This window comes from Chrysemys picta, chromosome 4, assembly GCF_011386835.1.
Source record: "Chrysemys picta bellii isolate R12L10 chromosome 4, ASM1138683v2, whole genome shotgun sequence".
Classification (NCBI taxonomy): domain Eukaryota; kingdom Metazoa; phylum Chordata; order Testudines; family Emydidae; genus Chrysemys; species Chrysemys picta.
In genome coordinates, this window is record NC_088794.1 from 4,293,044 (window position 1) to 4,320,141 (window position 27,098).

The 27,098-nt window shown below is 53.4% G+C and overlaps 3 protein-coding genes across 3 annotated transcripts; all 3 read right to left on the reverse strand.

Annotated features, from left to right (window-relative positions):
• Positions 1 to 1,339: 1,339 nt before the first annotated feature.
• LOC101939094 (perforin-1-like) lies at positions 1,340 to 6,404 on the reverse strand. Its single transcript, XM_005294170.4, has 3 exons — positions 6,373 to 6,404; positions 4,929 to 5,387; positions 1,340 to 3,676 (listed from the first exon to the last, which is right to left on the reverse strand). Exons 1-3 carry the CDS (start codon positions 6,402 to 6,404, stop codon positions 2,554 to 2,556), a joined length of 1,614 nt encoding a protein of 537 aa, XP_005294227.4. The 3' UTR covers positions 1,340 to 2,553.
• A 1,022-nt stretch (positions 6,405 to 7,426) lies between these two features.
• LOC101938832 (perforin-1-like) lies at positions 7,427 to 14,963 on the reverse strand. The gene is made up of 3 exons (XM_024100753.3): positions 14,701 to 14,963; positions 11,755 to 12,341; positions 7,427 to 11,119 (listed from the first exon to the last, which is right to left on the reverse strand). The coding sequence occupies exons 1-3, from the start codon at positions 14,848 to 14,850 to the stop codon at positions 10,000 to 10,002; spliced, it is 1,857 nt and encodes a 618-aa protein (XP_023956521.3). The 5' UTR covers positions 14,851 to 14,963; the 3' UTR covers positions 7,427 to 9,999.
• A 4,963-nt stretch (positions 14,964 to 19,926) lies between these two features.
• On the reverse strand, positions 19,927 to 26,154 carry LOC101937284 (perforin-1-like). The gene is made up of 3 exons (XM_005294069.4): positions 25,952 to 26,154; positions 23,163 to 23,757; positions 19,927 to 22,612 (listed from the first exon to the last, which is right to left on the reverse strand). The coding sequence occupies exons 2-3, from the start codon at positions 23,714 to 23,716 to the stop codon at positions 21,493 to 21,495; spliced, it is 1,674 nt and encodes a 557-aa protein (XP_005294126.1). The 5' UTR covers positions 23,717 to 23,757; positions 25,952 to 26,154; the 3' UTR covers positions 19,927 to 21,492.
• Between the last annotated feature and the right edge of the window lie 944 nt (positions 26,155 to 27,098).

Consider the following 27,098-nt stretch of genomic DNA (forward strand, 5'->3'; position numbering starts at 1 on the left):
GAGCTGCACCATTAGAGGACAACTATTATTCTAATTCCCCAGCCCCTTTGAGCCAGCCATGTCATGAGGCCAGATCAGAACCAGCGCCCCCTAGAGGGGAAATGCTCCATGTCCCATTCCCCAGTCCTCTGAGCCAGCCAACCCCCCTGCTCTAGGGCCAGATCAGAGCTGAATCCCCTTAGAGGGAAAATTCCTCCTATCCCCTCCTGGATCCCTTGGCAATAGCAGTGTCTTGCAACTATCTGCTGTGGGATACTAATGCTCCCCTTAGAACACTGCCCATGTCCCTGTATCTCTTCCCCACCCACCCCACTCTGTCCCCGACAGAAGCCCATCCCATTGGCTGGCGTTAGCCACATTACATTCGATTCACCGTTGCAGAAAATTCGCCGTTGCGGCAAATTCATCCAGCTGTCTAGCTCCCCTGTCTTGCCATGTGTGACCGAGTAGGGAGTATTAACCTGGGAATGTTGCATGGGAATTTTACTACTTTACTGTCTGCATGAATACTGAGGGTGGTGGGATATCAGGCTGTGACTTCACTTGAGGGATGATACTTGAGCACGTAACCTGAGCCCAGGAGGGGGTTGGGGCCAGGTGACACCTTCTGCCCAGGAAACTGGACAAAGGCTGGAGGAGGAGCCAGGTGGTGTGGCTGGGGGAGACGGGGTTTTCAGTTTGGAGCTGGCTGGGGAAAAGGAGGGAGGCCCAGAACCGGGGTCTGGGCTCCCTACCCCCCAAGAGGGACCTGGCTGAAGGGTCCTGGTTCCTGTACCTACAAGCTCTGTTTTGGACTGTGTTCCTGTCGTCTAATAAACCTTCTGTTTTACTGGCTGGCTGAAGGTCACGGTGAATCGCAGGAAGTGGGAGGTGCAGGGCCCTGACTCCCGCACACTCCGTGACACCATGCCTTGCTCCCCTCTAGCCCAGAGCTCTCCCAAGTGTTCACAAGCCTGTATTGTGGCCACTTATTTCTACTCTACATCTGGGTGCCCACCACTGAGGTTAGAAGAATGACAATGCTTTCTGCTTAGAAATTTGCTTTCACAAATGTTTATTGAAGCAAGGAGATACACTTGCAAGAATTCAGAGATCTGGAATCCTCCCAGAAGCAAATAATTTTGCCGTGCAGCTGCAAACTGCCTGGAAGTTTTCCAGGCTGGAGATATTTAAGTTACAGTCAGTAGGGTTCAGAGTTAACAAACCTCATTCACCAGTTAACTGCACAATGGAGCTATCAATCTAGGACCTCACAGATGCAGATAGGGGTGAATCAGGAAGATGCTTAAATCCCTGAATTAGGGGGAATTTGCCCTTCCCAATGTGACCACAATGCAGTGCCTTCTCCCTGAGCCTGCTGACAGCCTGAATCAACAGCCCTGTGGCATGTCTTCCTTGGTTTTAACTCTGATTCCTACCAATGCCAAATGATATATCAGCATCACTGCTGATCATCTGAGCAGGGAACATCCAACTGGTTGGTGGATGGGGCCTGCATATTCAGGATGAGATAATTAACCCCAAAGCTGGTAGGTAATTGTGGAAAGCAAGAGAAATGACTGTTAGGGAACAGCCCCCTAAGGAATCCTCCCTCCAGGAGCCCAGCCCATCCACTGCGTGTTTAGAACTTGCCCATCGCTGGAGTATCTTTGGGTTTCTGCAGAGGGTTAATCCCTGATGCCACAATAGGACAGGGGCGGAGCTTTGCTCCCGATGATCTCTTTTCAGCTGGATGCACTAGACAGGTAATTGCAGTGGGTGGGTGGATAAGTGGGGTGGTGGATGAGTTGCACTGCCAGCACATATGGGTTGACTGGATGTACTTGACATTCATTGGTTGGTTGGTTGCACTGGCTACACGTGTTGGTTGGATGTACCTAAGACGTTAGTTGGTTGGATCCACCAGATGCACTAGATACATACGGTGATTGGTTGGCTGGTTGGATATATTGAATTAATTGGATACATTGGTTGAATTGGTTGGAAGGTTGGCTGGATACATTTGTTGGTTGGCTGGTTACATTGGACAGCCTGAACACATTCGTTGGTTGGTTGGGTGGCTGGCTGGCTTTTTACATTGGATGCGCTAGATAAAATGTATTGGTTGTTTGGATGCACTGGATACACTCATTGGCTGGTGGTTTGCTGGCTAAATATGTTGTATAAAATAAATGCAACAATTGGTTGGTTGGTTGGTTGGCTGACGCTTGGCTGGATGGGGTGGAGCGGATAGGTTGGATGCAGTAGGTACATACCTTGATTTATTGGTTGGATGGATACATTGCATGACCAGAATCATGGGACACACTGGTCTGATGGATCCGGAATGGACGGTTCATGGTGGGATATTTTCCCAGAGGGAGCTGTGAGGATGATGGGCTCACAGGAACAGACTCTCTCTTGTGGCTTAGGAGACACCGATTCCCGAGCAGGAGTGACAGTATGAAGCTCAGCAGCGTCAGCGGAGTGGGAACTAGGAAATGCTCTGGGGGACAGGGAGCGCTAGTGACCAATGCACACCCATGCCCCTCTCCCATCCCCTATCTAAGGGGCTCACCAGAAGGCCTCTGCCTCTTTCCCCTTGGCTGTTCCCAGCTGGGGTGGCTGGGAGACATAGTCGAGGCAGCTCCGACCCCCGAGGTGGGGCCCACAGCGCAGGCTGTACTGGAACCAGATGCGGCCGTGGTTCAGGTAGCAATCCTTCTGGTGGGGCTCCCCAGCCTCCAGCGGGATGTCGCAGCTTCCCAGCAGGTCATCGTCCCACTTGTTGTCCTCGTCCCAGACCTGGACACGGATCTTGCTGGTGCTGGTGAAGTGGACGGTACCAAAGTCCAAGTGGACGTTCCAGACGGGATTGTTGTTGTTCCAGATGGTGCCAGTCTGTATCTCCCTTCTCTCAAAGAAGACCTTGACGAAGGCATCCGTAGCAGTAGATTGGTCCCCCCACAGGCCACTGGCCTTCTTCACTGTCACCATCAGCTTCCCCAGGCCGCGCTCCCATGAGCAGCACATGGTGTTGGTCATGGTATCCCCGGAGCAGATGCAGGAGCAGGGGTCGTGGGCGCTGCGTTGAGTCCCCGGAGGGCAGCTTTGGGTGCAATTCCTCATCAGGGCCCTCTCACGGATGTACTCACTGACTGCCTGCCTCAGCGCCTCTCGCTTGGGGTCATCCTGCTCCACCAGGATGTGTATGGGGTGCAGCGAATAGGACACCAAGCCGGGGCTGGCCTTGAGACTCTCAATCCAGGCCAAGAAGACCTTGGCATCACTGCCGGAGAAGAGCACGTCAGTCGTGCTCTCTCCTCCCTCCACCTCCACGTGGCGCTCCCGATACGTCTCATGGAAGCTCCCCTGGACTTTCCCCTTCTTCTTCTCCTCCTCGCACTTGCTGTTTCCACCTTTGACCGAGCCCATTCCGATACTCACGGCCGCCTCCATGCTCAAGCAGTCCCTGATCTCGTCGTCAGTCAAGCTGCTCAATGCTGCTTCGCAGATCCGCACGGCCGTCACGTCCCGCACCCGGCCCCCCAGCTGCAGCTGGGAGATGTAGTGGGTGCCGTAGTTGCTGATTAGCTGCTGGTACTCCACCTTCGATTTGCTGTTGTACTGGTCCGGCAGGTTCTCCAACGCCAGAGTGAAATGGCTGGTGAGCAGGGGCATCTCGCTGACCCGGAACCTGGTCAGGGACACAAGGTGAGGAGTAAAAAAAAAGAGGAATCCTTGTGGTACCTTAGAGACTAACAAATTTATTTGGGCCTAAGCTTTCATGGGCTAGAACCCACTTCATCAGATGTATGAAGTAAAAAATACACGCACAGGTGATATATGTGATATATGCCATCATGTGCCAGCAATGCCCCTCTGCCATGAACATTGGCCAAACCAGACAGTCTCGACACAAAAGAATAAATGGACACAATTCCGACATCAGGAATCATAACATTCAAAAACCAGTAGGAGAACACTTCAGTCTCTCTGGTCACTCAATAACAGACCTGCGGGTGGCAAATCTTCAACAAAAAACTTCAAAAACAGGCTCCAATGTGAAACTGCAGAACTGGAATTAATTTGCAAACTGGACACCATCAGATTAGGCCTGAATAAAGACTGGGAGTGGTTGGGTCATTACAAAACCTAAACCTAATTTCCCCAATACTAATTTCTCCCCTACTGTTACTCACACCTTCTTGTCAACTGTCTGAAACGGGCCACTCTCTTACCACTTCAAAAGTTATTTCTCCTCCCCTGGTATCCTGCTGTTAATTGATTTATCTCGTTAGACTGACCTCACACTTGGTAAAGCAACCCCCATCCTTTCATGTATTTCTACCTGCTCCTGTATTTTTTCCTTCATATGTCTGATGAAGTGGGTTCTAGCCCATGATAGCTTAGGCCCAAATAAATGTGTTAGTCTCTAAGGTGCCACAAGGACTCCTCGGTATTTTTGCTGATACAGACTAACGTGGCTACCACTGAAACCTGAAAGGTGAGGCGTGTGTTCAGCCCGGTGAGGTCATTAGATGCACACCCTGAGGCCCCAACCAACCCAGAAGCAAGGATCTAAGCAGGTGGCTCCTACGCAAAGTAACCACTCTGTCTGCTGAACCTCACGACCTTGCTGGGGATACTACCAGCTGCTTGATAGTTCTGACAGACTGCCCCAACTCTGGCCACGGCAAGTCCCCGGGCTGTCCTGACACACAGAAGAAGAAATTGCCCCATAGCTGGCCAGTTCCAGGTGGGAGCTAGCGCCCCCTAGAGGTGAAAGGCCCCGTGTCCCATTCCCCGCCCCGCTAAGCCTGACAGTCCCCTGGTTCTGGGCTGGATCAGAGCTGGCGCCCCCTAGAGAGGAAAGGCCCCATATCTCTCTGTGGTGTTGCTGGGATCCCAATTCCAGGTGAGCCCTCCTGACCCAGGCTGGCTCTCACCTGTAATAGCCACAGGAGACCGCGTGGCTCGCAAAGCTGTATTTGTCCTTCCGCGTGTGGTCTACCACGAAACTGGCCAGTTTGGAATGTGATCCGGCCAGCGCCACCTGGACATTAACCTTGGGCTTCACAGGCACGTCCAGCCCCACCTTCCAGTCGTTCTGCACCGCGGACGCTGCCGACTCCATCATGCCCATCACCGACTGCTGCACCGAGCTGCTCAGCTTCCGATGGCACGAGACTTGGACCCGCCAGTCCACCGCAGCCAGCGGCAGCCTCTGCCATTGCCCTCCCTGAAGTCGGTTCTGGCACAGGGTGCAGGTGCCATCCTCGTGCTGCCAGAGGCTGCTGTCGACCAGATAGGCCCCCTTCCTACCCATCGTGGTCACATCGATGCCCTCCCCAGCCAGGCTATGCCCAGGCACGAAGGCCGTGTGCTCCTTGCATTCATTTTCCGTGCTGCCAGGGGGAGTGTGCCCTATGCTGAGCCCCCACCCTGCAGCACAGCGCCCCCTAGTGCCGCACTGGGGCCAGCACCTAGCGCCTCGGGGACCCCACTGTAAATGCGGAGCAACCCCATTGACGCCAATGGACGCCAATGGAATCAGGCCTGGATTCTGATCCCTGGGTACATCTGGAGCAAGCCCAATGCCCTGGTCCTGTGGGGCAGGCTGTGGTGGGAGTGGGGAAAAGGGGCACTGAGGGCAAGGGTGGAGGGGAGATGGCCCTGGGTTGCTGTAGAGCAGGTCTGAGATTGCCTTCTCTTTCTCTCTGTTCCCCCGTGTTTTGTTCTATCCAACCTTTCATCCCCTGGGACTCCAACCCCAGGGTCTCACAGACCACATGGTACCCCTGTGTTCCCCCCATCAGGGGATTCTGTCATTCCAACCCACTGCTCCATCTCCCTGCACTCCCATTATCTTGCCAGAGGTCCTCCCACTGACTAAACTCCACATTTCTCTTGCTGGGGTCACCACCACTCCATGCACCCCACATTTATCTTGCCAGGGGTCACCTAATTGCCTGAACCACCCATTATTCTGCCAGGGGTCCCCCTCACTCCATCCCAGGCTGCCCCCATTTTTCTCTCTCCTGCTCCCCCATGCATTTACAAGCTGGAGGTGGAGGTATGCTATTCTGTACCTCAAAATAACACCTGGGAACCACTGTGATGTGATTGAGGGGTTTTGTACAATACACGCCTCGTGAGATATCATTGAAGAAGTCGTGATCTGTTGAACATTAATATCCGGTTGAATGGTGAGTGCTATCATTGTAAGTGAAGTTATCAAGTATTGCTATGTTTGTTTCTGAAACACGTGGTAAGTGGGAAGCGCCTTTCAGTGGCAACAAAGGCATAACAAACAAGACACATTTATATGAGGATGGGCCAGACCCCGGTTGATGGCCGATCAAGAGGAATCCAGACTCCCAGTGTCATCACCTCTTGGCCTCCCTCCTCCCGCATCTCAACATCGTTGCGAAGACAAAGACTTTGAACGGGGGAGCTTGGTCCCAGGCTGAGAGGGGAATCCAGCCTGTGTATAGAGAACTGTCAACTACCTGGAACACCCAGTGGGGTGAGAAAAGTTCTTGGATTCAAATCTTCTAAATTTAACAGATTAAGCCATTTAGATTGCGATTCTATTTTTATTTCTTGTGTAACCAGCGTTGACCTCTGTGTCTAACACTTCTAATCACCTAAAATCTCTTTCTGAAGTTCATAAACTGATTTTAATGTTTTATCCTTACCAGTGAGTTTGCCTAGAGGACTTGGGGAATCGGCTCAGGTTACAAAGGCTGGTGCATGTCCACTTTGACAAAGTGGGAAACTAATTAATGAGCTTGCACTGTTCAAGAAAATTTCTTGAGCCACGTAAAATGGTACATTTCTGGGGTGCCAGGCTGGGGAGATTTGCTGGTGTCTGTCTCTGTATAATTAGAGCATTCATGCAATTTAGCTGGGGGTCTCCTTGCCTGTTGTTGGCAGAGGGACCTCAGCCCCTGGAGGGGTTTTGCTGCTTGTCACTGGCAAAGCATTGTAAGAGACAACCCAAGTTGGAGAGTTAAGGGGGTGCTGTGGCACCCCCATTCGAGTTTCTACCCTGGGGATCCAGTCACAGAAGACATATCAGAGGCATGGGGAATAAATTGGGGAGGGGCCAGGAGAACTCAGAGTCACACCCCCTTGGAGGAGAGGCCCAGGAGCAGAGAACGTCATGCTCTCTTAGGGATGGGTGGTGGCTATGGAAGTAGATTCCCTAACCTGCCTGGGAGCGCCGATCTGGGCTCCAGGGTGAATTTTTGCATCCGCCTCCACCACAATGACTGGCCCATGGTTCTATGAGGAAAGCAACACTACGAGACGCCTGTCTTGGCCCCGTGTCTCATCAGTGTCACCATGTCCTTATTCCCCCCCATCTCGGCTCCACCACCAGCCATGGGGCTCCCACTTCTGCCCATCCCGTACTCCCATTGTCTCTCCGGAGCCACCCCATCTCTCAGCCTTTGCACTAGGATCCCAGCCTCCATTCCAGAGGCAAATCCGGCTCCCCAGCTAACACTTTCTAGGCTCTCTCAGAACTGATATGCAAGATGCATTTTGCTGATCAAGTGGTTGGGGGCTGCATAAGTCCAGGCTGCCACCTGCTGGAGGGAATCGGAGCTGGAGGATTAGAGGAGAACTGTTACCCTAATTCCTCAGCGCCCGGAGCCAGCCATATCATGGGGCCAGATCACAACCAGCGCCCCCTAGAGGGGAAAGGCCCCGTGTCCCATTCCCCAGCCTCCTGAGCCAACCAATCCCCCTGCTCTAGGCCCAGATCAGAGCTGAATCCCTTTAGAAGGATAATTTCTCATATCCCCTCTTGGCAAGAGCAGTGTCTTTAAAGAATCAGTTGTGGGATATGAATACCATCTAATAACACTGCCCATCTCCCTGTATCTCTTTCCCTCCTACCCCACTCTGTGCCCAAGAGAAGCCACTTGCTTTGAAAGGCGTTAGCCACATTACACTCTATTCCCTGTTGCAGCAAATTCATCCAGCTGTCTCGCTCTCCTGTCATGCCATGCCATACTCGCCTCTAGCCCAGAGCTCCCCCTAGTGTTCCCAAGCGTGTCATAGAATCATAGAATATCAGGGTTGGAAGGGACCTCAGGAGGTCATCTAGTCCAACCCCCTGCTCAGAGGAGGACCAATCCCCAGATAGATTTTTACCCCAGTTCCCTAAATGGCCCCCTCAAGGATTGAACTCACAACTCTGGGTTGAGCAGGCCAATGCTCAAACCACTGAGCTATCCCTCCCCCTGTATTGCAGCTGCTCATTTCTACTCTACATCTGGGTCCAACCCCCTGAGGTTAGCAGAATGACAAGGCTTCCTGCTTTGAAATTTGCTTTCATAAATATTTATTGAAGCAGGGCGATACACTTGCAAAAATCCAGAGAGCTGGAATCCTCCCAGAAGCAAATCATTTTGCAGTGGTGCTGCAAAGCTTCATGGCAATTTTCCAGGCTGGATAAATTTAAGTTGCAGTCAGTAGGGTTAAGAGTTAACCACTCCCCTTCCATCAGTGAGGTGCACCGTGGAGCTATTGATCTAGGCTCTCAACAGATGCAGATGGGGTGAGACAGGAAAAAGCTTCAATCCCTGAATTAGCGAGAATTTGCCCTTCTCAAATATGACCCCAATGCAGTGCCATCTCCCTGAGCCTGCTGACAGCCTGAATCAATAGCCCCGAGGCATGTTCTCCTGTGTGTTAACTCTGAAGCTTACTGATGGTGAGTGATATGTCATCGTCTTTGTTGACCATCTGAGGAGACATCATCCAGCTGGATGGTGGGTGGGGCCTGTTTATTCATGATGATATAACTAACCCCTAAGCAGCTCGGTAATTGTGGAAAGCAAAAGAAACAACATTTAGGGAACAGCCTAATGAATCCTCCGCCCAGGACGCTGGCCCATCCGCTGAGAGTTTAGAACCATGTCCACCCTGGAGTATCTTAGGGTTTCTACAGAGGGTTAATCACTGAAGCCACAATAGGACAGGGCTGAGCTGTGCACCTTATCCCTTCTTGTAGAGACAATTGGTTTTCAGGTGGATACACGAGACAGATAAATACCACTGGTGGATGGATACATGGGGTGGTGGATTGATTGCACTGTTTGCACATATTGGTTGACTGGTTGGTTGGGTGTACTTAGGACATTCATTGGTTGGTTTGTTGCACTGGCTACACAGCTTGGTTGGTTGGTTGGATGTACTTTAGACCTTAGTTGGTTGGTTGGTTAGTTACACTGGATGCACCAGATCAGTAGTTCTCAACCCGTGGCTACTTGTGCACCAATCAGCACACAGCTGCAGCCCATCGTGAGGGTCGTACAGATAGTACATATGCAGTGTGGATGTGGCCAAAATAACACATGGAGAGATGCACATGCAGCCCACATGGTAAACAGGTTGAGACCAGGTATGCACTAGATACATAAACTGGTTAGTTGGCTGGACGGATGCATTGGATACACGGGTGGCAAGTAGGATGGACATGATAAATATATTTGTTAGTTGGCTGGTTACATTGGACACACTAAATACATTTGTTGATTGGCTGGCTGGATATTTTGAATATAATACACACGTTCATTGGTTGGCTGGCTGGATTGATAAATTGGATACACTAAATCCAGTTGGTGATTTCTTGATTTTATATGTTGGATACACTAAATGCAACCATTTCTTGGTTGGTTGGCTGGGAGTTGGCTGGCTGGGGGAGGGGCAGACAGGTTGGATGCAGTAGGCACATTCGCTGGTTGGTTGATTAGATGGCTACATTGGATGGCAGGAATCATGGGACACACTGGTCTGATGGATTTGAAATGGACGGTACGTGGTGGGATGTTTTCCCAGAGGGAGGATGACAGGCCCACAGGAGCAGACAGTCTCTTATGGGTATCGGAGACACTGATTCCTGAGTGACAGCATGAAGCCCAGTAGCGTCAGCAGAGTGAGAGCTAGCAAATGACATTGACCAATGCACACTCAGAACCCTCTCCCATCCCCTATCTAAGGGGCTCACCAGAAGGCCTCTGCCTCTTTCCCCTTGGCTGTTCCCAGCTGGGGTGGCTGGGAGACATAGTCGAAGCAGCTCCGGCCCCCGAGGTGGGGCCCACAGCGCAGGCTGTACTGGAACCAGACGCGGCCGTGGTTCAGGTAGCAATCCTTCTGGTGGAGCTCCCCAGCCTCCAGCGGGATGTCGCAGCTTCCCAGCAGGTCATCGTTCCAGGTGTCCTCGTCCCAGACCTGGACACGGATCTTGCTGGTGCCGGTGAGGTGGATGGTGCCAAAGTCCAACGGGACGTACCAGACGGGACTGTTGTTGTTCCAGATGGTGTTGGTCCGGATCTCCCTTCTCTCAAAGGAGACCTTGACGAAGGCATCCGTAGCAGTAGATTGGTCCCCCCACAGGCCACTGGCCTTCTGCACTGTGACCATCAGCTTCCCCAGGCCACGCTCCCGCGAGCAGCACATGGTGTTGGTCATGGTATCCCCGGGGCAGACGCAGGAGCAGGGGTCGTGGGCGCTGCGTTGAGTCCCCGGAGGGCAGCTTTGGGTGCAATTCCTCATCAGGGCCCTCTCACGGATGTACTCACTGACTGCCCGCCTCAGCGCCTCCCGCTTGGGGTCATCCTGCTCCACCAGGATGTGGATGGGGTGCAGTGAATAGGACACCAGGCCGGGGCTGGCTTTGAGGCTCTCAATCCAGGCCGAGAAGACCTTGGCATCACTGCCGGAGAAGAGCACGTCAGTCGTGCTCTCTCCTCCTTCCACCTCCACGTGGCGCTCCCGATACGTCTCATGGAAGCTCCCCTGGACCTTCCCCTTCTTCTTCTCCTCCTCGCACTTGCTGTACCCACCCTTGACCGAGCCCGTTCCGATACTCACGGCCGCCTCCATGCTCAAGCAGTCCTTGATTTCATCATCAGTCAAGCTGCTCAATGCTGCTTCGCAGACCCGCACGGCCGTCACGTCCCGCGCCCGGCCCCCCAGTTGCAGCTGGGACATGTAGTGGGTGCCGTAGTTGCTGATTAGCTGCTGGTACTCCACCTTCGATTTGCTGTCGTACTGGTCCGGGAGGTTCTCCAGCGCCAGAGTGAAATGGCTGGTGAGCGGGGGCGTCTCGCTGACCCGGAACCTGGTCAGGGACACAAGGTGAGGAGTGTGTTCAGCTCGGTGAGTCAGCTGAGGTCATTAGCTGTGCATCCTAAGGCCCCAGACAACCCACAAGCAAAGGTCTAAGCAGGTGGCTCCTAGTCAATGCAACCACCCAGTCTGCTGAACCTCACGACTGTGCTGGGGATACTGCCAGCTGCTTGATAGTTCTGACAGACGTCCCCCACTCTGGCCATGGCAGGTCGCTGGCTGTCCTGACACACATGAGAAGAAAATCCCAGATAGCTGGCCAGCCCAGATGTCAGCTGGTGCCCCCTAGAGGGGAAACGCCCCTTGTAGCATTCCCTGCCTTCCTAGCCAGCCAATCCCCTGCCCTGGGACCAGATTGGAGATGATGCCCCCTGGAGGGGAAAGGTCCTGTGCCCCATTCCCCATTATCCTGAAACAGTTCCCCATCCTGGGGCCGGATTGAAGCCAGTGTTCCCTAGAGAGGAAAGGTTCTGTGTTCTATTCCCTGCCCCCCTGAGCAAGCCATTCTCCCACCCTAGGCCTGGATCAGAGCTGGCGCTCCGTAGAGGGGAAAGGCCCTGTGTCACTGTGTGGTGTTGCTGTAATCCCAATTTCAGGTGAGTCCTCCTGACCCAGGCTGGCTCTCACCTGTAATAGCTGCAGGACACCTTCTGGCTCATGAAGCTGTATTTGTCCATCCGCGTGTGGTCTACCACGAAACTGGCCAGTTTGGAATGTGATCCGGCCAGCGCCACCTGGACATTAACCTTGGGCTTCACGGGCACGTCCAGCCCCACCTTCCAGTCGTTCTGCACCGCGGACGCTGCCGACTCCATCATGCCCATTGCCGACTGCTGCACCGAGCTGCTCAGCTTCCGGCGGCACGAGACGTGGACCCGCCAGTCCACCGCAGCCACCGGCAGCCTCTGCCACTGCCCTCCCTGCAGTGGGTTCTGGCACAGGGTGCAGGTGCCGTCCTCGTGCTGCCAGAGGCTGCTGTCGACCAGATAGGCCCCCTTCCTGCCCATCGTGGTCACATCGATGCCCTCACCAATCAGGCTGTGCCCGGGCACGAACGCCATATGCTTCTTGCATTCATTGGCTGTGCCTGTGTGACAATGGGAGGCGGCCCCAGGGAAGATGAAGAGGAGGAGGGGGATGAAGGCATGAAATCTGGGCATGGCTGATGCAATGGTTTCCCCCATCCAGGAGGTGCCGTCGGCCTCTGATCCCTCCTAGAGGGAGAGACACAGAGAAATTCAGAATTAGTGACAATGCAGTGGCAGGCAGTTCCAGAGGTTATCTCTATTCTAGAAGCAGAGCCATCCACCTATCACCCACGACATCAGCCATGTTTTATTGCACACCTAAGAAAACTCTGGGCTCTAGGAAACCTGGAGGCTTTACACAAATGACGTGATGCCTCATTTGCACGTTTGACTACAGATTATCCAATTTGCATCAATTCATTCCCCTCCTTGTTTTCTAGATGTTGTAATATCGGCACTAACTACGAGGAGGAGATATAGTTTCACATGGCCACTCTACAGCATGCAATAATGGGTCATTGCAGTTCCTGAACGGGGCCACTAGAGGGCGGTGCTATGTGGACAGAGTCCGTGGCTTGTAATTAGTGAGCCAATTCAGTGACTGGGTGTGGCCACTAGGGGGCAGTCCGAAGCCACACGCACACCGTGGCTTGCGAGTGGGGGCTTTCATAGCCAGCGAGAGCAGCGGGAGCTGGGGCCATGCTCGGCGTGACTGGCCTCACCGTAGAAACTGCTGGGGCCCCCTTGTGGCCATGCCGAGTGCTGGATTTGGTTATGTTTAACCCCTGACGGAGGGTCATTTTCTGGGGTTTCTCCTGGTCAGCATCAGCCCCAGCGTCTTTACATTGTGGCTATTGGAGAAAGACAGAAGGAAATGCTACCACCCCGGAACAGATCCTGGGCCCATCTAGTCCGGTATCCTGCCCCCTCCCTGCCAACCCAGAGCAGCCCCATGGGTATCTCGTCGCCTTCCTTCCTCATCAGATGTTTGACCACCTCACTTTTCGCTGTGCGTCCCTCCCCGTACTAACCACAAGGGATGCTGTGTCAAACGTAGATCTGAATAATGTTCCACTTGGGTTGGAGCTGTACAGCAATGCTGGCTGTGGGGCAGCAAAGGGTGACAGCTCTGCATCCTGTCGTGGTAGGCGGCTCAGACTGGGAGGGGACAGTAAATGTTTGTCCTCCCCCCAGCAGAACCGGGCAGGAAAAACGCATTGGAATATTTGAATATTGACTGCTTGGTTCTGCCCGGCCTGCAGCCCTCTGCAAGCCCTTCCCTGGGGTTCCCTCCCCTCTCCGCTCAGTCCCCACCTGCTGCCTCACTGCTTTGATGCCAATAGAAAATCAAACAGCCTGAAATGGCAAGATGCCCCTGATATGAAAATGATCAACTATGTAAATTAATTATCAAAAGCTGAGTGGCAGCGTGGTCCAGAGCAGTGGTTTTCAAACTTTTTTTCTGGCAACCCAGAAAAAGTAAATTGTTGATGCCCATGACCCAGCGGGGCTGGGAATGAGAGGTTTGGGGTGTGGGAGGGGCTCATGGCTATGGCAGAGGGTTGGGGTGCGAGGATAAAGGCTGTGGGGTGGGACTGGGAATGAGGGGTTTGGGGCGTGGGAGGGGCTCATGGCTACGGCAGAGGGTTGGGGTGCGAGGATAAAGGCTGTGGGGTGGGACCGGGAATGAGGGGATCAGGGTGTGGTAGGGGGATCTGGGCTGGGGGTGCAGGCTTTGGGGTGGGGACAAGGATGAGGGGTTTGGGGTGAAGGAAGGGACTTTGGGTTTGGGGGGCTCATGGCTGGGGCAGGGGATTGGGGCACGGAGTTGGGCGTGGGCTGACCTTGGGCGGATCCTGGTCAGCGACGCAGGGGAGTGCTAAAGCAGGCTTCCTGCTTGTCCAGGCACCGCAGACCGCGCTTCACCCTAGGAGTGGCCAACAGCAGGTCTGGCTCCTAAGCGGAGGCGCGCAAGTGGCTCTGCGTGGCTCTCGCCCACAGGCACCACCCCCACCCTAGCTCCCATTGGCTGGGAAGTGTCCAATGGGAGTGCGGAAATGGTGGTCAGCGTGGTGGCAGCGCACGGAGCCCTGTGGCTCCCCTGCCTAGGAGCCGGACCTGCTGCTGGCTGTTTCCGCAGCACAGCGCGGTGTCGGAACAGGTAGGGACTAGCCTGCCTTAGCCAGGCAGCAACACCAATGGGACTTTTAACAGCCCGGTTGTCGGTCCTGACCACAGCTGCTGTGACCCAGTGCCTTCCATTCTGCAGCCCAGTACTGGGTCGTGACCCACAATTTTATAACCACTGCTCTAGTGGATAGAGCACTGAATGAGAGTAAGGACTCCTGGGTTCTCCTGTCACACTAGGAGGGAAGTGGGATCAAGTGGGTTAGAGCAGGAGGGACTGGGGACCATGATATTTGTTGAGGTCTGTGCAGCACACGGTGTGATGGGGTCCCTGATCTCGGTCAGGGACTGTGCAGCACCCAGTTCGATGGGGTCCCTCATCTCGGCAGAGGTCTGAGCAGACCCATATATCACTCACCTGCTGCAGGAGACGAGCTGAGGAATATTTTGTCCCTGGGGTTGGTCGGCGTCCCGGGCTGGGCTGTGTCTCTGCTGGGAGAGATGTGCTTTGAAGGTGTATCAAGGCACCACAAAAGGTCTCCTGTGTTCTCACTGTCTCAGCCGTCATCACGTTCCCCCCAGTGCTGAGCTCCAGCCCCCGTTCACGCCCCCAGCCACATCTAGTTGGGAAGGAAGCTGTGGTCAGCAATTGTTCCACCCCTGTGGTGGATGAAACACAGCTCCCATGGGTCTCGACCCAGGGTATTACGAGCTAGAGAGTCTGAAAAGGAAACCACAGTGAGTCAAACTCTGCACCGAGTCATTGGGGCCTTTGCCTACCCGGGGAGAGCACCCCCCCCCCCCGAACCCTCGGCCCTGCAGCGCAGCACCCCCTAGAGCCACACTGGGGCACTGGGGTCAGCACTGCCTTTTGGTGAGAGTGTCCCCCATTGAGCCCCTGCCCTGCAACAGAGAAACCCATAGTGCCCCACTGGGGCATTGGGGCTAGTACTGCCTGCCTGGGGAGAGCGCCCCCTACTGAGCCCTGCTCTCTGCAGCACAGCGCCCCCTAGTGCCACACTGGGGCATTGGGGCTAGTACTGCCTGTCCGGGGAGAGCGCCCCCTACTGAGCCCTGCTCTCTGCAGCACAGCGCCCCCTAGTGCCACACTGGGGCATTGGGGCTAGCACTGCCTGCCCGGGGAGAGCGCCCCCTACTGAGCCCTGCTCTCTGCAGCACAGCGCCCCCTAGTGCCACACTGGGGCATTGGGGCCAGCACTGCCTGCCCGGGGAGAGCGCCCCCTGCCGAGCCCCCTACCCTGCAGTACAGCGCCCCCTAGTGCCACACTGGGGCCAGCACCTAGCGTCTCAAGGACCCCACTGTAAATCCAGAACAACCCCACAAACCCCAGGGGAATCAGGCCAGGATTCTGATCCTTGGGTAAATCCAGGGGAAGCCCAATGCCCTGGCCCTGTAGAGCAGGCTGTGGCGGGGGAGGGGAAATTGGCCAGTGGGTGGTGGTGGGGGGAACGAAGACCCTATGCTGCTGTAGAACAGGTTTGATGTTTCCTTCTTTCTCCTGTGTTTTGTTCTATCCACGATTTCATGCCCTGAGACTCCAACCCCAGCCCCCATGCTCCACCCATCAGGGGATTCTGCTCACTCCTTCACCCCACTGCTGGTAGGACCCCTATCACCCTGCATCCCCAATATCTTTCCAGGAGTCACCCCCACTCCCTGCCACAGGTCCCCCTCACTTCAGCTCAGGCTGCCCCCTCCTTTTCTGTCTCCTACTCCCTCATGGAGAGATAAACTGCGGGTGGGGGTGTGACACTGTACCTCAAAATAACACCCGGGAACCCCGATATTCAACACTCTGATATGACAATGAAATGTTTTGTACAATACATGCCTTGTGAGGTATCATTTGAGAAGTCTTGATCTGTTGAACATTAATAACCTGTTGAATGGTGAGTGCTATCATTGTAGGTGAAGTTATCAAGTATTGAAATATGTTTGCTTCTGAAATATGTGGCAAGTGGGAAATGCCCATAGCCAGTCTTTCAGTGACAACAAAGGTGCAAGAAACAAGACACATTTATATGAGGATGGGCCAGGCCCCTGCTGATGGCCAATCAAGAAGAATCCAGAATCCCAGTGACATCACCACTTGGCCTTTCTCCTCCCCCATCTCAACATCGTTGGGAAGACAAAGACTTTGAAAGGGGGAGCTTGGTCCCAGGCTGAGAGGGGAATCCAGCCTGTGTATAGAGAACTGTCAACTGCCTGGAACACCCAGTGGGGTGAGAAAACTTCTTGAATTCAAATCTTCTAAGTTTAACAGGCTACGCAATTTAGACTGCGATTCTATTTTATGTCTTGTGTAACCAACTTTGACCTCTGTGTTTGTCACTTGTAATCAACTAAAATCTCTTTCTGCAGTTAATAAACTAACTTTAGTGTTTTATCCTTACCAGTGAGTTTACCGAGAGGGCTTGGGGAATCAGTGCCCCAGTTTGAGTTTCTATGCTGGGGATCCAGCCACAGAGGGAATATCAGAGGCATGGGGAATAAATTGGGGAGGGGTTGTGCGGGTGTATGGGGATATATAGAAAGATAGATAGATAGAGCGGGGTGTATGGGGATGGATAGATTGATAGATAGATAGGTAGAGTGGGGTGTATGGGGATGGATAAATAGATAAATGGTGGTTGTGACATTATTGACATGAACTGTGACCGTATAGATCATTGTTGCAACCTGGGTCCTATGGTTGCACCAGGTCTTGTATAGAGGAGGTCATGTGAGGTGTCCATGGAAAGGATGTAGTTTGCTGGTTATGATTATGCTGTCTGTATGTGTGTATCATTTTTATATTTGAAGTTATGAATATTGGCTATGCACTTGTATCTCAATGTGTTTGATTCTAAGTAACCTCAATGAAGCATTTTGTTAGCTTCTTGAGAAAGGATTACTCTAAGTAACTGCCCAATCAAGAAACACTTAACTGACAAAGGACTATAGGAGACGCCAATCCACATCTGGGCTTTCCTGTGAACATTCAAACTAACATGTCAACAATGGTGTTGGCCTGCAAAAAACTGAATCATTCATAGACGTGTGACTTGCCCAGGTGGCTACAAACTCCATCTTGTTGCTGTGACTTTGCAAAGAAGAACAAAGGGGTTTCCATCCACAAGAGAGAGAATATAAAAGGCCCTGGAAGCCTCTCCATTTGGTCTTCAGTTGGCTTACAGATGGCTTCTCCACCCCCAAGAAATGACTGAAAGAAACTGGAACAAAGGACAGTTACTATGGGGGTGTGAGTGATTGCTGGACCCAGATTAGGAAGGAGTCCAGTCTGTGAAAGAAGCTTATTGAAACATCTTTAACGATGAGATTTACCTGTATGCAGTTTCTTAATGTATTAGGCTTAGACTTGCATGTTTTGTTTCATTTTGCTTGGTAATTTCTGTCTTTGTTCAGTCTGTTATTACTTGGAACCACTTAAATCCTACTTTTTATATTGAATAAAATCACTTTATCTTATTAATTAACCCAGAGTAATTAATTAATACCTGAGGGAGCAAACAGCTGTGCATCTCTCTCTATCAGTGTAATAGAGGGCAGACAATTTATGAGTTTACCCTGTATAAGCTTTATACAGAGAAAAACGAATATATTTAGGGTTTGGATCCCATTGGGAGCTGGGTGTCTGGGTGCTAGAGAGAGGAGCACTTCTTAAGCTACTTTCTGTTAAGTCTCCAGCTTTGGGGAGCATGGTTCAGAAAATGGGTCTGTTTTGGAGCAGTCTGGTGTGTCTTGGGTTAGATCGGGGAGGGGGGCGGGGGGGGACTGGGAGCCAGGGCCCCTGGTTTCCATCTTGTCTCTGAGCAGGGAGTGGGGTCCAGTGGTTTGGGGGGGGGGGTTCTGGGAGTCAGGACTCCTGGGTTCTATCCCCAACTCCAGGAGGAGCCTGGGAGCCCAGAGATTCTCCACCCACCATTCACTCACTGGTTGGGGGTGACTGTCCCAGGGCTGGCAAGGCTGATGAGAAAGGCCCAGGCTTGAATGAAGGCACAGCTCTGACTGGAGCAGCAGCGGGCATGGCATGGAGCTCTGGGGTCTCCGGCCACTCCCTCATCACTGACGTCGCAGGCGCCCTCTCCCTGCCCCAGCACCGTGCAGCTGGTGCGAGGGGCCGGGGGAAGCTGGTGGTCAGAACAGCTATTTCTGCCTCTAGAAACTCAAATGTGCCTCTCTACCACTGCCAATGCTCCAGCTTGAGTCATAGGGGTTACATGTGCTAGGCAGGGCGGCCATGACTCTAGGGGAGGGGGATACAGGAATCCTGTCCCCGTTCTGCCACATCTTTCAGGCCCCCTTTTCTCCTGGCCTCTGCTCCATGATTCCACCCGACTGCTTCCCAGCAGGAGCGTTCTGCTCTGGGATGGGCTACGTCCCAGCTCCGTACTGGTCTGGGCCACATGGCTCTCCTTTTTCTGATCTGGGCTCCAGGATGAATTATTGGGCGCGCACACACACACACACACACACCACCACCACCACCACCACCACCACCACCGGCTTGTGGTTCTATGAGGAGATCAACACTACGAGACACCTGTGTTGGCCCCTGTGTCTCATCAACGTCACCATGTCCTTATCTCCCCCCTACCTTCATCTCGGCTCCACCACCTGCCATGGGGCTCCCACTTGTGCCCATCCCACTCTCCTTCCTAGGGCGCTACAGGAACTAGCTGATTCATGCTCTGCCTGTCCTAGCCCCAGGGCACTGGGGTACGGGGAAGGGGTAGGGCCAGGGGGCAGCAGGATGGACATGGGCCATGCCAGCTAGGGCCATGTACTCTGCAGGGGTTTGCTCTGAAGCCACTGGGTATGTGGTGGGAAGGGAGGAAGCTATGAAAAGATCCTCTCCAGTCCACCATGTGTCACAAGAGCGTTCCCATCAGCTCTCCGGAGCCGCCCCATCTCTCAGCTTCTGCACCAGCATTCCAGCCGTCATTCCAGGGGCAGGTCAGGAGCTCAGTCCCCACTCCCCAGCTAACATGCTCTGTCAGAACTGTCCTGTAAGATGCATTTTAGCGGATCAAGTGGTTGGGGGCTGCACGAGTCCAGGCTGCCACCTGCTGGATGGAATCGGAGCTGCACCATTAGAGGAGAGCTATTACGCTAATTCCCCAGCCCCTGGAGCCAGCCATGTTGTGTGGCCAGATCAGAACCAGCTCATCCTAGAAGGGAAAGGCCCCATGTCTCATTCCCCAGCCTCCTTAGCCAGCCAATCCCTGTGCTCTAAGGCCATCTCAGAGCTGAATCCCATTAGAGGTAAAATTCCTCCTATCCCCCCCATGGATCCCTTGGCAATAGCAGTGTCTTGCAAATATCAGTGTTGGGATATTAATGCTCCCCTAAAAACACTGCCCATCTCCCTGTATCTCTTTCCCACCCACCCCACTGTCCCCGACAGAAGCCATTTGCTTTAACTGGATTTAGCCACATTACACTGGATTCCCATTGCAGTAAATTCGTCCAGCTATCTCCCCGTCTTGCCATGCCTCGCTACCCTCCAGTCCAGAGCTCCCCCTAGTGTTCCCAAGCGTGTATTGCAGCCACTCATTTCTACTCTACATCTGGTGCCAGCCCACTGAGGTTGGAAAAATGACAAGGCTTTCTGCTGAGAAATTTGCTTTCATAAATGTTTATTGAAGCAGGGAGATACACTTGCAAGAATTCAGAGATCTGGAATCCTATCAGAAGCAAATCATTTTGCCAAGGAGCTCCAAAGCTGCATGGTAATTTTCCAGGCAGGAGATATTTAACTTGAAGTCAGTAGGGTTCAGAGTTAACAACCCTCATTCACCAGTTAACTGCAGAATGGCACTTTTTATCTAGGATCCTACCAATGCAGAGAGGGGTGAACCAGGAAGATGCTTTAACCCCCAAATTAGGGGAATATACCCTTCCCAATGTGACCACAATGCAGTGCCCTCTCCCTGAGCTTGCTGACAGGGGGAATCAACAGCCTTGTGGCATGACGTCCTTGGTTTAACTCTGATTCCTACCCATGGCAAATGATATATCAGCATCACTGCTGATCTTCTGAGGAGGAAACATCCAGCTGGATGGTGGGTGGGGCCTGGACATTCAGGATGAGCTCATTAACCCCAAAGCTCCTGAGGAATTGTGGAAAGCAAGAGAAATAACAGAAAGGGAACCGCTCTGTAATGAATCCTCCCTCCAAGGGCGCAGCCCATCTGCTGGGTGTTTAGAACCGTGTCCATCGCTGGAGTATCTTCGGGTTTCTGCAGAGGGTTAATCCCTGATGCCACAATAGGACAGGGGCGGAGCTTTCCTCCTCATGATCTCTTTTCAGCTGGACACATGAGACAGATAATTACAGTGGGTGGATGGATACGTGGGGTGGTGGATGAGTTGCACTGCCAGCACATATGGGTTGACTGGATGTACTTGACATTCATTGGTTGGTTGGTTGCACTGGCTACACGTGTTGGTTTGATGTACCTAAGACATTAGTTGGTTGGATCCACCAGATGCACTAGATACAGTGATTGGTTGGCTGGAGGGATATATTGAATTAATTGGATACATTGGTTGAATTGGTTGGAAGGTTGGCTGGATACATTTGTTAGTTGGCTGGTTACATTGGACAGCCTGAACACATTCGTTGGTTGGTTGGGTGGTTGGCTGGCTTTTTACATTGGATGCGCTAGATAAAATGTATTGGTTGTTTGGATGCACTGGATACACTCATTGGCTGGTGGTTTGCTGGCTAAATATGTTGGATAAAATAAATGCAACAATTGGTTGGTTGGTTGGTTGGTTGGTTGGTTGGTTGGTTGGTTGGTTGGCTGGTTGGTTGGTTGGTTGGTTGGTTGGCTGGCAGTTGGCTGCATGTGGGAGCCGGATAGGTTGGATGCAGTAGGTACATACCTTGGTTTATTGGTTGGATGGATACATTGCATGACTGGAATCATGGGACACACTGGTCTGATGGATCTGGAATGGACGGTTTGTGGTGGGATGTTTTCCCAGAGGGAGCTGTGAGGATGATGGGCTCACAGGAGCAGACAGTCTCTAGTGGCTTAGGAGACACCGATTCCCGAGCAGGAGTGACAGCATGAAGCTCAGCAGCATCAGCAAAGCGGAAACTAGGAAATGCTCTGGGGACAGGGAGCGCTAGTGACCAATGCACACCCATGCCCCTTTGTGAGTCCCTATCTAAGGGGCTCACCAAAAGGTCTCCGCCTCTTTCCCCTTGGCTGCGCTCTGCTGGGGTGGCTGGGAGACATAGTCCAAGCAGCTTCGACCCCCGAGGTGGGGCCCACAGCGCAGGCTGTACTGGAACCAGATGCGGCCATGTTTAAGGTAGCAATCCTTCTGGTGAGGTTCCCCAGCCTCCAGCGGGATGTCGCAGCTTCCCAGCTTTTCAACTGTCAACGGGTCTTTGTCCAAGACCTGGACATGGATCTTGCTGGTGCTGGTGAGGTGGACGGTACCGAAGTCCAACTGGACATTCCAGACGGGATTGTTGTTGTCCCGGATGGTGTTGGTCTGGCTCTCCCTTCTCTCAAATAAAACCTTGACAAAGGCATCTGTAGCGCTAAAGTAATCCCCCCACAGGCCAGTGGCCTTCTTCACTGTCACCATCAGCTTCCCCAGGCCACGCTCCCGCGAGCAGCACATGGTGTTGGTCATGGCATCCCCGGGGCAGACGCAGGAGCAGGGGTCGTGGGCGCTGCGTTGAGTCCCCGGAGGGCAGCTTCGGGTGCAATTCCTCCACAGGGCCCTCTCATGGATGTACTCACTGACTGCCTGCCTCAGCGCCTCCCGCTTGAGGTCATCCTGCTCCACCAGGATGTGGATGGGGTGCAGAGAATAGGACACCAGGCCAGGGCTGGCTTTGAGGCTCTCAATCCAGGCCGAGAAGACCTTGGCATCACTGCCGGAGAAGAGCACGTCAGTCGTGCTCTCTCCTCCCTCCACCTCCACGTGGCGCTCCTGATACGTCTCATGGAAGCTCCCCTGGACCTTCCCCTTCTTCTTCTCCTCCTCGCACTTGCTGTACCCACCTTTGACCGAGCCCATTCCAATACTCACGCCCGCCTCCACGCTCAAGCAGTCCTTGATCTCGTCGTCAGTCAAGCTGCTCATTGCCGCTTCGCAGACCCGCACGGCCGTCACGTCCCGCGCCCGGCCCCCCAGCTGCAGCTGGGACATGTAGTGGGTGCCGTAGTTGCTGATTAGCTGTTGGTACTCCACCTTCGATTTGCTGTTGTACTGGTCCGGGAGGTTCTCCAGCGCCAGAGTGAAATGGCTGGTGAGCGGGGGCGTCTCGCTGACCCGGAACCTGGTCAGGGACACAAGGTGAGGCGTGTGTTCCGCCCGGTGAGTCAGCTGAGGTCATTAGCTCTGTGTCCTAAGGCCCCAGACAACCCACAAGCACCGATCTAAGCAGGTGGCTCCTACTCAAAGCAGCCACCCTGTCTGCTGAACCTCACGACCTTCTGGGGATACTGTCAGCTGCTTGATAGTTCTGACAGACGTCCCCCACTCTGGCCACGGCAGGTCTCCGGGCTGTCCTGACACACGGGACAAGAACATCCCCCATAGCTGTCCGGCTCCAGGTGGGAGCCGGCAACTTCTAGAGGGGAAGGACTCCATTCCCTGCTCCCTTCCTAGCCAGCCAATCCCCCACCCGGGGACCAGATTGAAGCCGGTGTTCCCTAGACTTGAAAGACTCTATGTCCCTACCCTCCCTCCCCCCGAGCCTGCCAGTCCCCTTGTTCTTGGCCTGGATCAGAACCAGCACCTTCTAGAGGGAAAGGCCCTGTATATCTGTGTGGTGTTGCTGTAATCCCAATTTCAAGTGAGTCCTCCTGACCCAGGCTGGCTCTCACCTGTAATAGCCACAGGACACCTCGTGGCTCATGAAGCTGTATTTGTCCATCCGCGTGTGGTCTACCATGAAACTGGCCAGTTTGGAATGTGATCCGGCCAGCGCCACCTGGACATTAACCTTGGGCTTCACAGGCACGTCCAGCCCCACCTTCCAGTTGTTCTGCACCGCGGACGCTGCCGACTCCATCATGCCCATCGCCGACTGCTGCACCGAGCTGCTCAGCTTCCGGCGGCACGAGACGCGGACCCGCCAGTCCACCGTAGCCAGCGGCAGCCTCTGCCACTGCCCTCCCTGAAGTCGGTTCCGGCACAGGGTGCAGGTGCCGTCCTCGTGCTGCCAGAGGCTGCTGTCAACCAGATAGGCCCCCTTCCTACCCATCGTGGTCACATCAATGCCCTCACCAATCAGGCTGTGCCCGGGAACGAATGCGGTGTGCTTCTTGCATTCATTTGCCATTCTTGTGTGACAATTGGAGGTGGCCCCAGGGAAGATGAAGAGGAGGAAGAGGAGGAGGGGGATGAAGGCACCAAATCTGGACATGACTGATATCATGGGTTCCCCCACCCAGGAGGGGCCTTCGGCCTCTGAAGCCCCTATAAGGAGAGACACAGAGAGATTCAGAATTAGTGACAATGCAGTGGCAGGCAGTTCCATAGGTTATCTCTATTCTAGAAGCAGAGCCATCCATCTATCACCTACGACATCAGCCATGTTTTATTGCACACCTAAGAAAACTCTGGGCTCTAGGAAACCTGGAGGCATTACACAAATGACGTGATGCCTCATTTGCATGTTTGACTACAGATTATCCAATTTGCATCAATTCATTCCCCTCCTTGTTTTCTAGATGTTGTAATATCGGCACTAACTACGAGGAGGAGATATAGTTTCACATGGCCACTCTACAGCATGCAATAATGGGTCATTGCAGTTCCTGAACGGGGCCACTAGAGGGCGGTGCTATGTGGACAGAGTCCGTGGCTTGTAATTAGTGAGCCAATTCAGTGACTGGGTGTGGCCACTAGGGGGCAGTGGAAAGCCACACAACCTGTGGTTTGCAAGTGGTGGCTTTTATAGCCAGTGAGAGCAGAGGGAGCTTGGGCCACGCTAGACATGACTGGGCTTGCCGTAGACACTGCTGGGGCCCCCTTGTGGCCACACTGAGTGGTGGATTTGGTTATTTTTAACCACTGATGGAGGGTCATTTTCTGGGGTTTCTCATGGTCAGCATCAGCCCCAGTGTCTGGCGCTGCCACCGTTACACTGCGGCTGTTGGGGAAAGACGGCAGGAAACCTACTGCCCGGAAAAGGCCCTTGGGCTCATCTCCACCCATATCCTGCCCCCTCCCTGCCACCCGAGAACAGAACCATGGGCCCATCTACTTTGGTAGCCTGTCCTCTTCCTTCTGCCCCAGATGCTTTGACCACCTCCCCCTTCTCTCTGCGTCCCTCCCCGTACTAACCACAAGGGATGCTGTGTTAGATGTAGATTTCAATTGTGTTCAACTTGGGTTGGAGCTGTACAGCAATGCTGGCTGTGGGAGAGCAAAGGGTGACAGCTCTGCATCCTGTGACAGTAGGAGGCTCGGACTGGGAGGGGACAGTAAATGTTTGACCTCACCCCAGCAGAACCAGGCAGGAAAAATGCATTTGAATATTGACTGCTCGGTTCTGCCCAGCCCCCAGCCCCCAGCCCCCGGGCCCCTGCAAGCCGAGCCTCAGGGTTCCCTCCTCCCCGACCCACTCTGGCAGCGCTCCTCAATCCCCACCTGCTGCCCCACTGCTTTGTTGCCAATAGAAAATTAAACAGCCTGAAATGGCAAGATGCCCCTGATATGAAAGGTATCAACTATGTAAATTAAGTATCAAAAGCTGAGTGGCAACGTGGTCTAGTGGCTGGAGCACTGGTTTGCGAGTCAGGACTCCGGGTTCTATTATCGCTCTGGCGGGGGAGTGGGGTGAAGTGGGTTAGAGGATGGGGGGCAGGGAGTCAGGACTCCTGGGTTCTATTGTCACTCTGGCAGGGGAATGGGGTGAAGTGGGTTAGTGAGTCGGGGGCAGGGAGTCAGGACTCCTGGGTTCTATTGTCACACTGGCAGGGGAGTGGGGTGAAGTGGGTTAGAGGATGGGGGTGTGTGGAGTCAGGACTCCTGGGTTCTATTGTTGCACTGGCAGGGGAGTGGGGTGAAGTGGGTTAGAGGATGGGGGGCAGAGAGTCAGGACTCCTGGGTTCTATTGTCGGACCGGCAGGGGAGTGGGGTGAAGTGGGTTAGTGAGTCGGGGGCAGGGAGTCAGGACTCCTGGGTTCTATTGTCACACTGGCAGGGGAGTGGGGTGAAGTGGGTTAGAGAGTCAGGGGCAGGGAGTCAGGACTCCTGGGTTCTATTGTACTGGCAGGGGAGTGGGGTAAAGTGGGTTAGCGGATGGGGGGCAGGGAGTCAGGACTCCTGGGTTCTATTGTCACTGTAGCAGGGGAATGGGGTGAAGTGGGTTAGAGCAGGATGGACTGGGGACTATAATCTTGGTTGAGGTCTGTGCAGCACCCGGCGTGACAGGGCCCCCAATCTCAATGGGTGGGTCCATGCAGTACCCCGCATTAGGGGACCCCCGATATCAGTTGGGATGGGTTTGTGCAGCACCCAGAGATGGGGTCCTCAATCTCCGCCGGGGTTTGTGCAGCACCCGGCGCGATGGGGTCCCTGATCTCGGTCGCAGTCTGTGCAGGGCCTGTGTGCAATGACTTTCCCACTATCAGCTGGGGTTTGAGCAGACCCACCCATCACTCACCTGCCTCAGGAACTGAGCGGAGGTATATTTCGGCTGAGGAATATTTTGGCCCTGGGGTCTGTCAGCGTCCCGGGCTGGGCTGTGTCTCTGCTGGGAGAGACGCACTTTGAAGTTGACCAAGGCACCGCACAAGGTCTCCTGTGTTCTCAGTGTCTCAGCCGTCATTACGCTCCCCCCAGCGCTGAGCTCCTTCCCCCATTTGCACCCACAGCCACAGCCATTGGGCAGGAAGCTGTGGTCAGCAATTGTTCCACCCCTGTGTTGGATCAAAATGTTTTGTACAATACATGCCTTGTGCGGTATCATTTAAGAAGTCTTGATCTGTTGAACATTAATAACCTGTTGAATGGTGAGTGCTATCATTGTAGGTGAAGTTATCAAGTATTGAAATATGTTTGCTTCTGAAATATGTGGTAAGTGGGAAATGCTCACAGCCAGTCTTTCAGTGACAACAAAGGTGCAAGAAACAAGACACGTTTACATCAGGATGGGCCAGACCCCTGTTGATGGCCAATCAGAAAGAATCCAGAATGCCAGTGACATTGCCACTTGGCTTCTCTCCTCCCGCATCTCAACATCGTTGGGAAGACAAAGACTTTGAACGGGGGAGCTTGGTCCCAGGCTGAGAGGGGAATCCAGCCTGTGTATAGAGAACTGTCAACTGTCACCCAGTGGGGTGAGAAAAGTTCTTGAATTCAAGCAATTTAGACTGCGATTCTATTTTATGTCTTGTGTAACCAACTTTGACCTCTGTGTTTATCACTTGTAATCAACTAAAATCTCTTTCTGCAGTTAATAAACTAACTTTAGTGTTTTATCCTTACCAGTGAGTTTACCGAGAGGGCTTGGGGAATCGGCTCAGGCTACAAAGCCTGGTGCATGTCCACTTTGCTTTGACAAAGTGGCAAACTAATTAATGAGCTTGCACTGTTCAAGAGAAGGTCTTGAGCCAAGTAAAATGGTACATTTCTGGGGTGCAAGGCTGGGGTGATTTGCTGATGTCTGTCTGTGTATAATTGAAGCATTCAAGCAATTTAGCTGGGTTTCTGCCTGCCTGTTATTGGCAGAGTGAACTCAGCCCCTGGAGGGGTTGGCTGCTTGTCACCGGCAAAGCATTGTAAGAGATAACCCAGGTTGGCAAGTTAAG

Bases quoted from the DNA above. Each gene is read 5' to 3' on its own strand.
- LOC101939094 (XM_005294170.4), bottom strand. From the start codon at position 6,404: ATGTTGAGATGCGGGAGGAGGGAGGCCAAGAG. The intron at 5,388-6,372 runs GTGATGACACTG...TCCCCCTGGCAG, and splicing joins GGGAGGAGGGAGGCCAAGAG to CACGGAAAATGAATGCAAGG. The intron at 3,677-4,928 runs GTGAGAGCCAGC...GTCCCTGACCAG, and splicing joins GTCTCCTGTGGCTATTACAG to GTTCCGGGTCAGCGAGATGC.
- LOC101938832 (XM_024100753.3), bottom strand. From the start codon at position 14,850: ATGACGGCTGAGACAGTGAGAACACAGGAGACCTTTTGTGGTGCCTTG. The intron at 12,342-14,700 runs GTGAGTGATATA...CTCTCCCTCTAG, and splicing joins CAGCTCGTCTCCTGCAGCAG to GAGGGATCAGAGGCCGACGG. The intron at 11,120-11,754 runs GTGAGAGCCAGC...GTCCCTGACCAG, and splicing joins GTGTCCTGCAGCTATTACAG to GTTCCGGGTCAGCGAGACGC.
- LOC101937284 (XM_005294069.4), bottom strand. From the start codon at position 23,716: ATGATATCAGTCATGTCCAGATTTGGTGCCTTCATCCCCCTCCTCCTC. The intron at 22,613-23,162 runs GTGAGAGCCAGC...GTCCCTGACCAG, and splicing joins GTGTCCTGTGGCTATTACAG to GTTCCGGGTCAGCGAGACGC.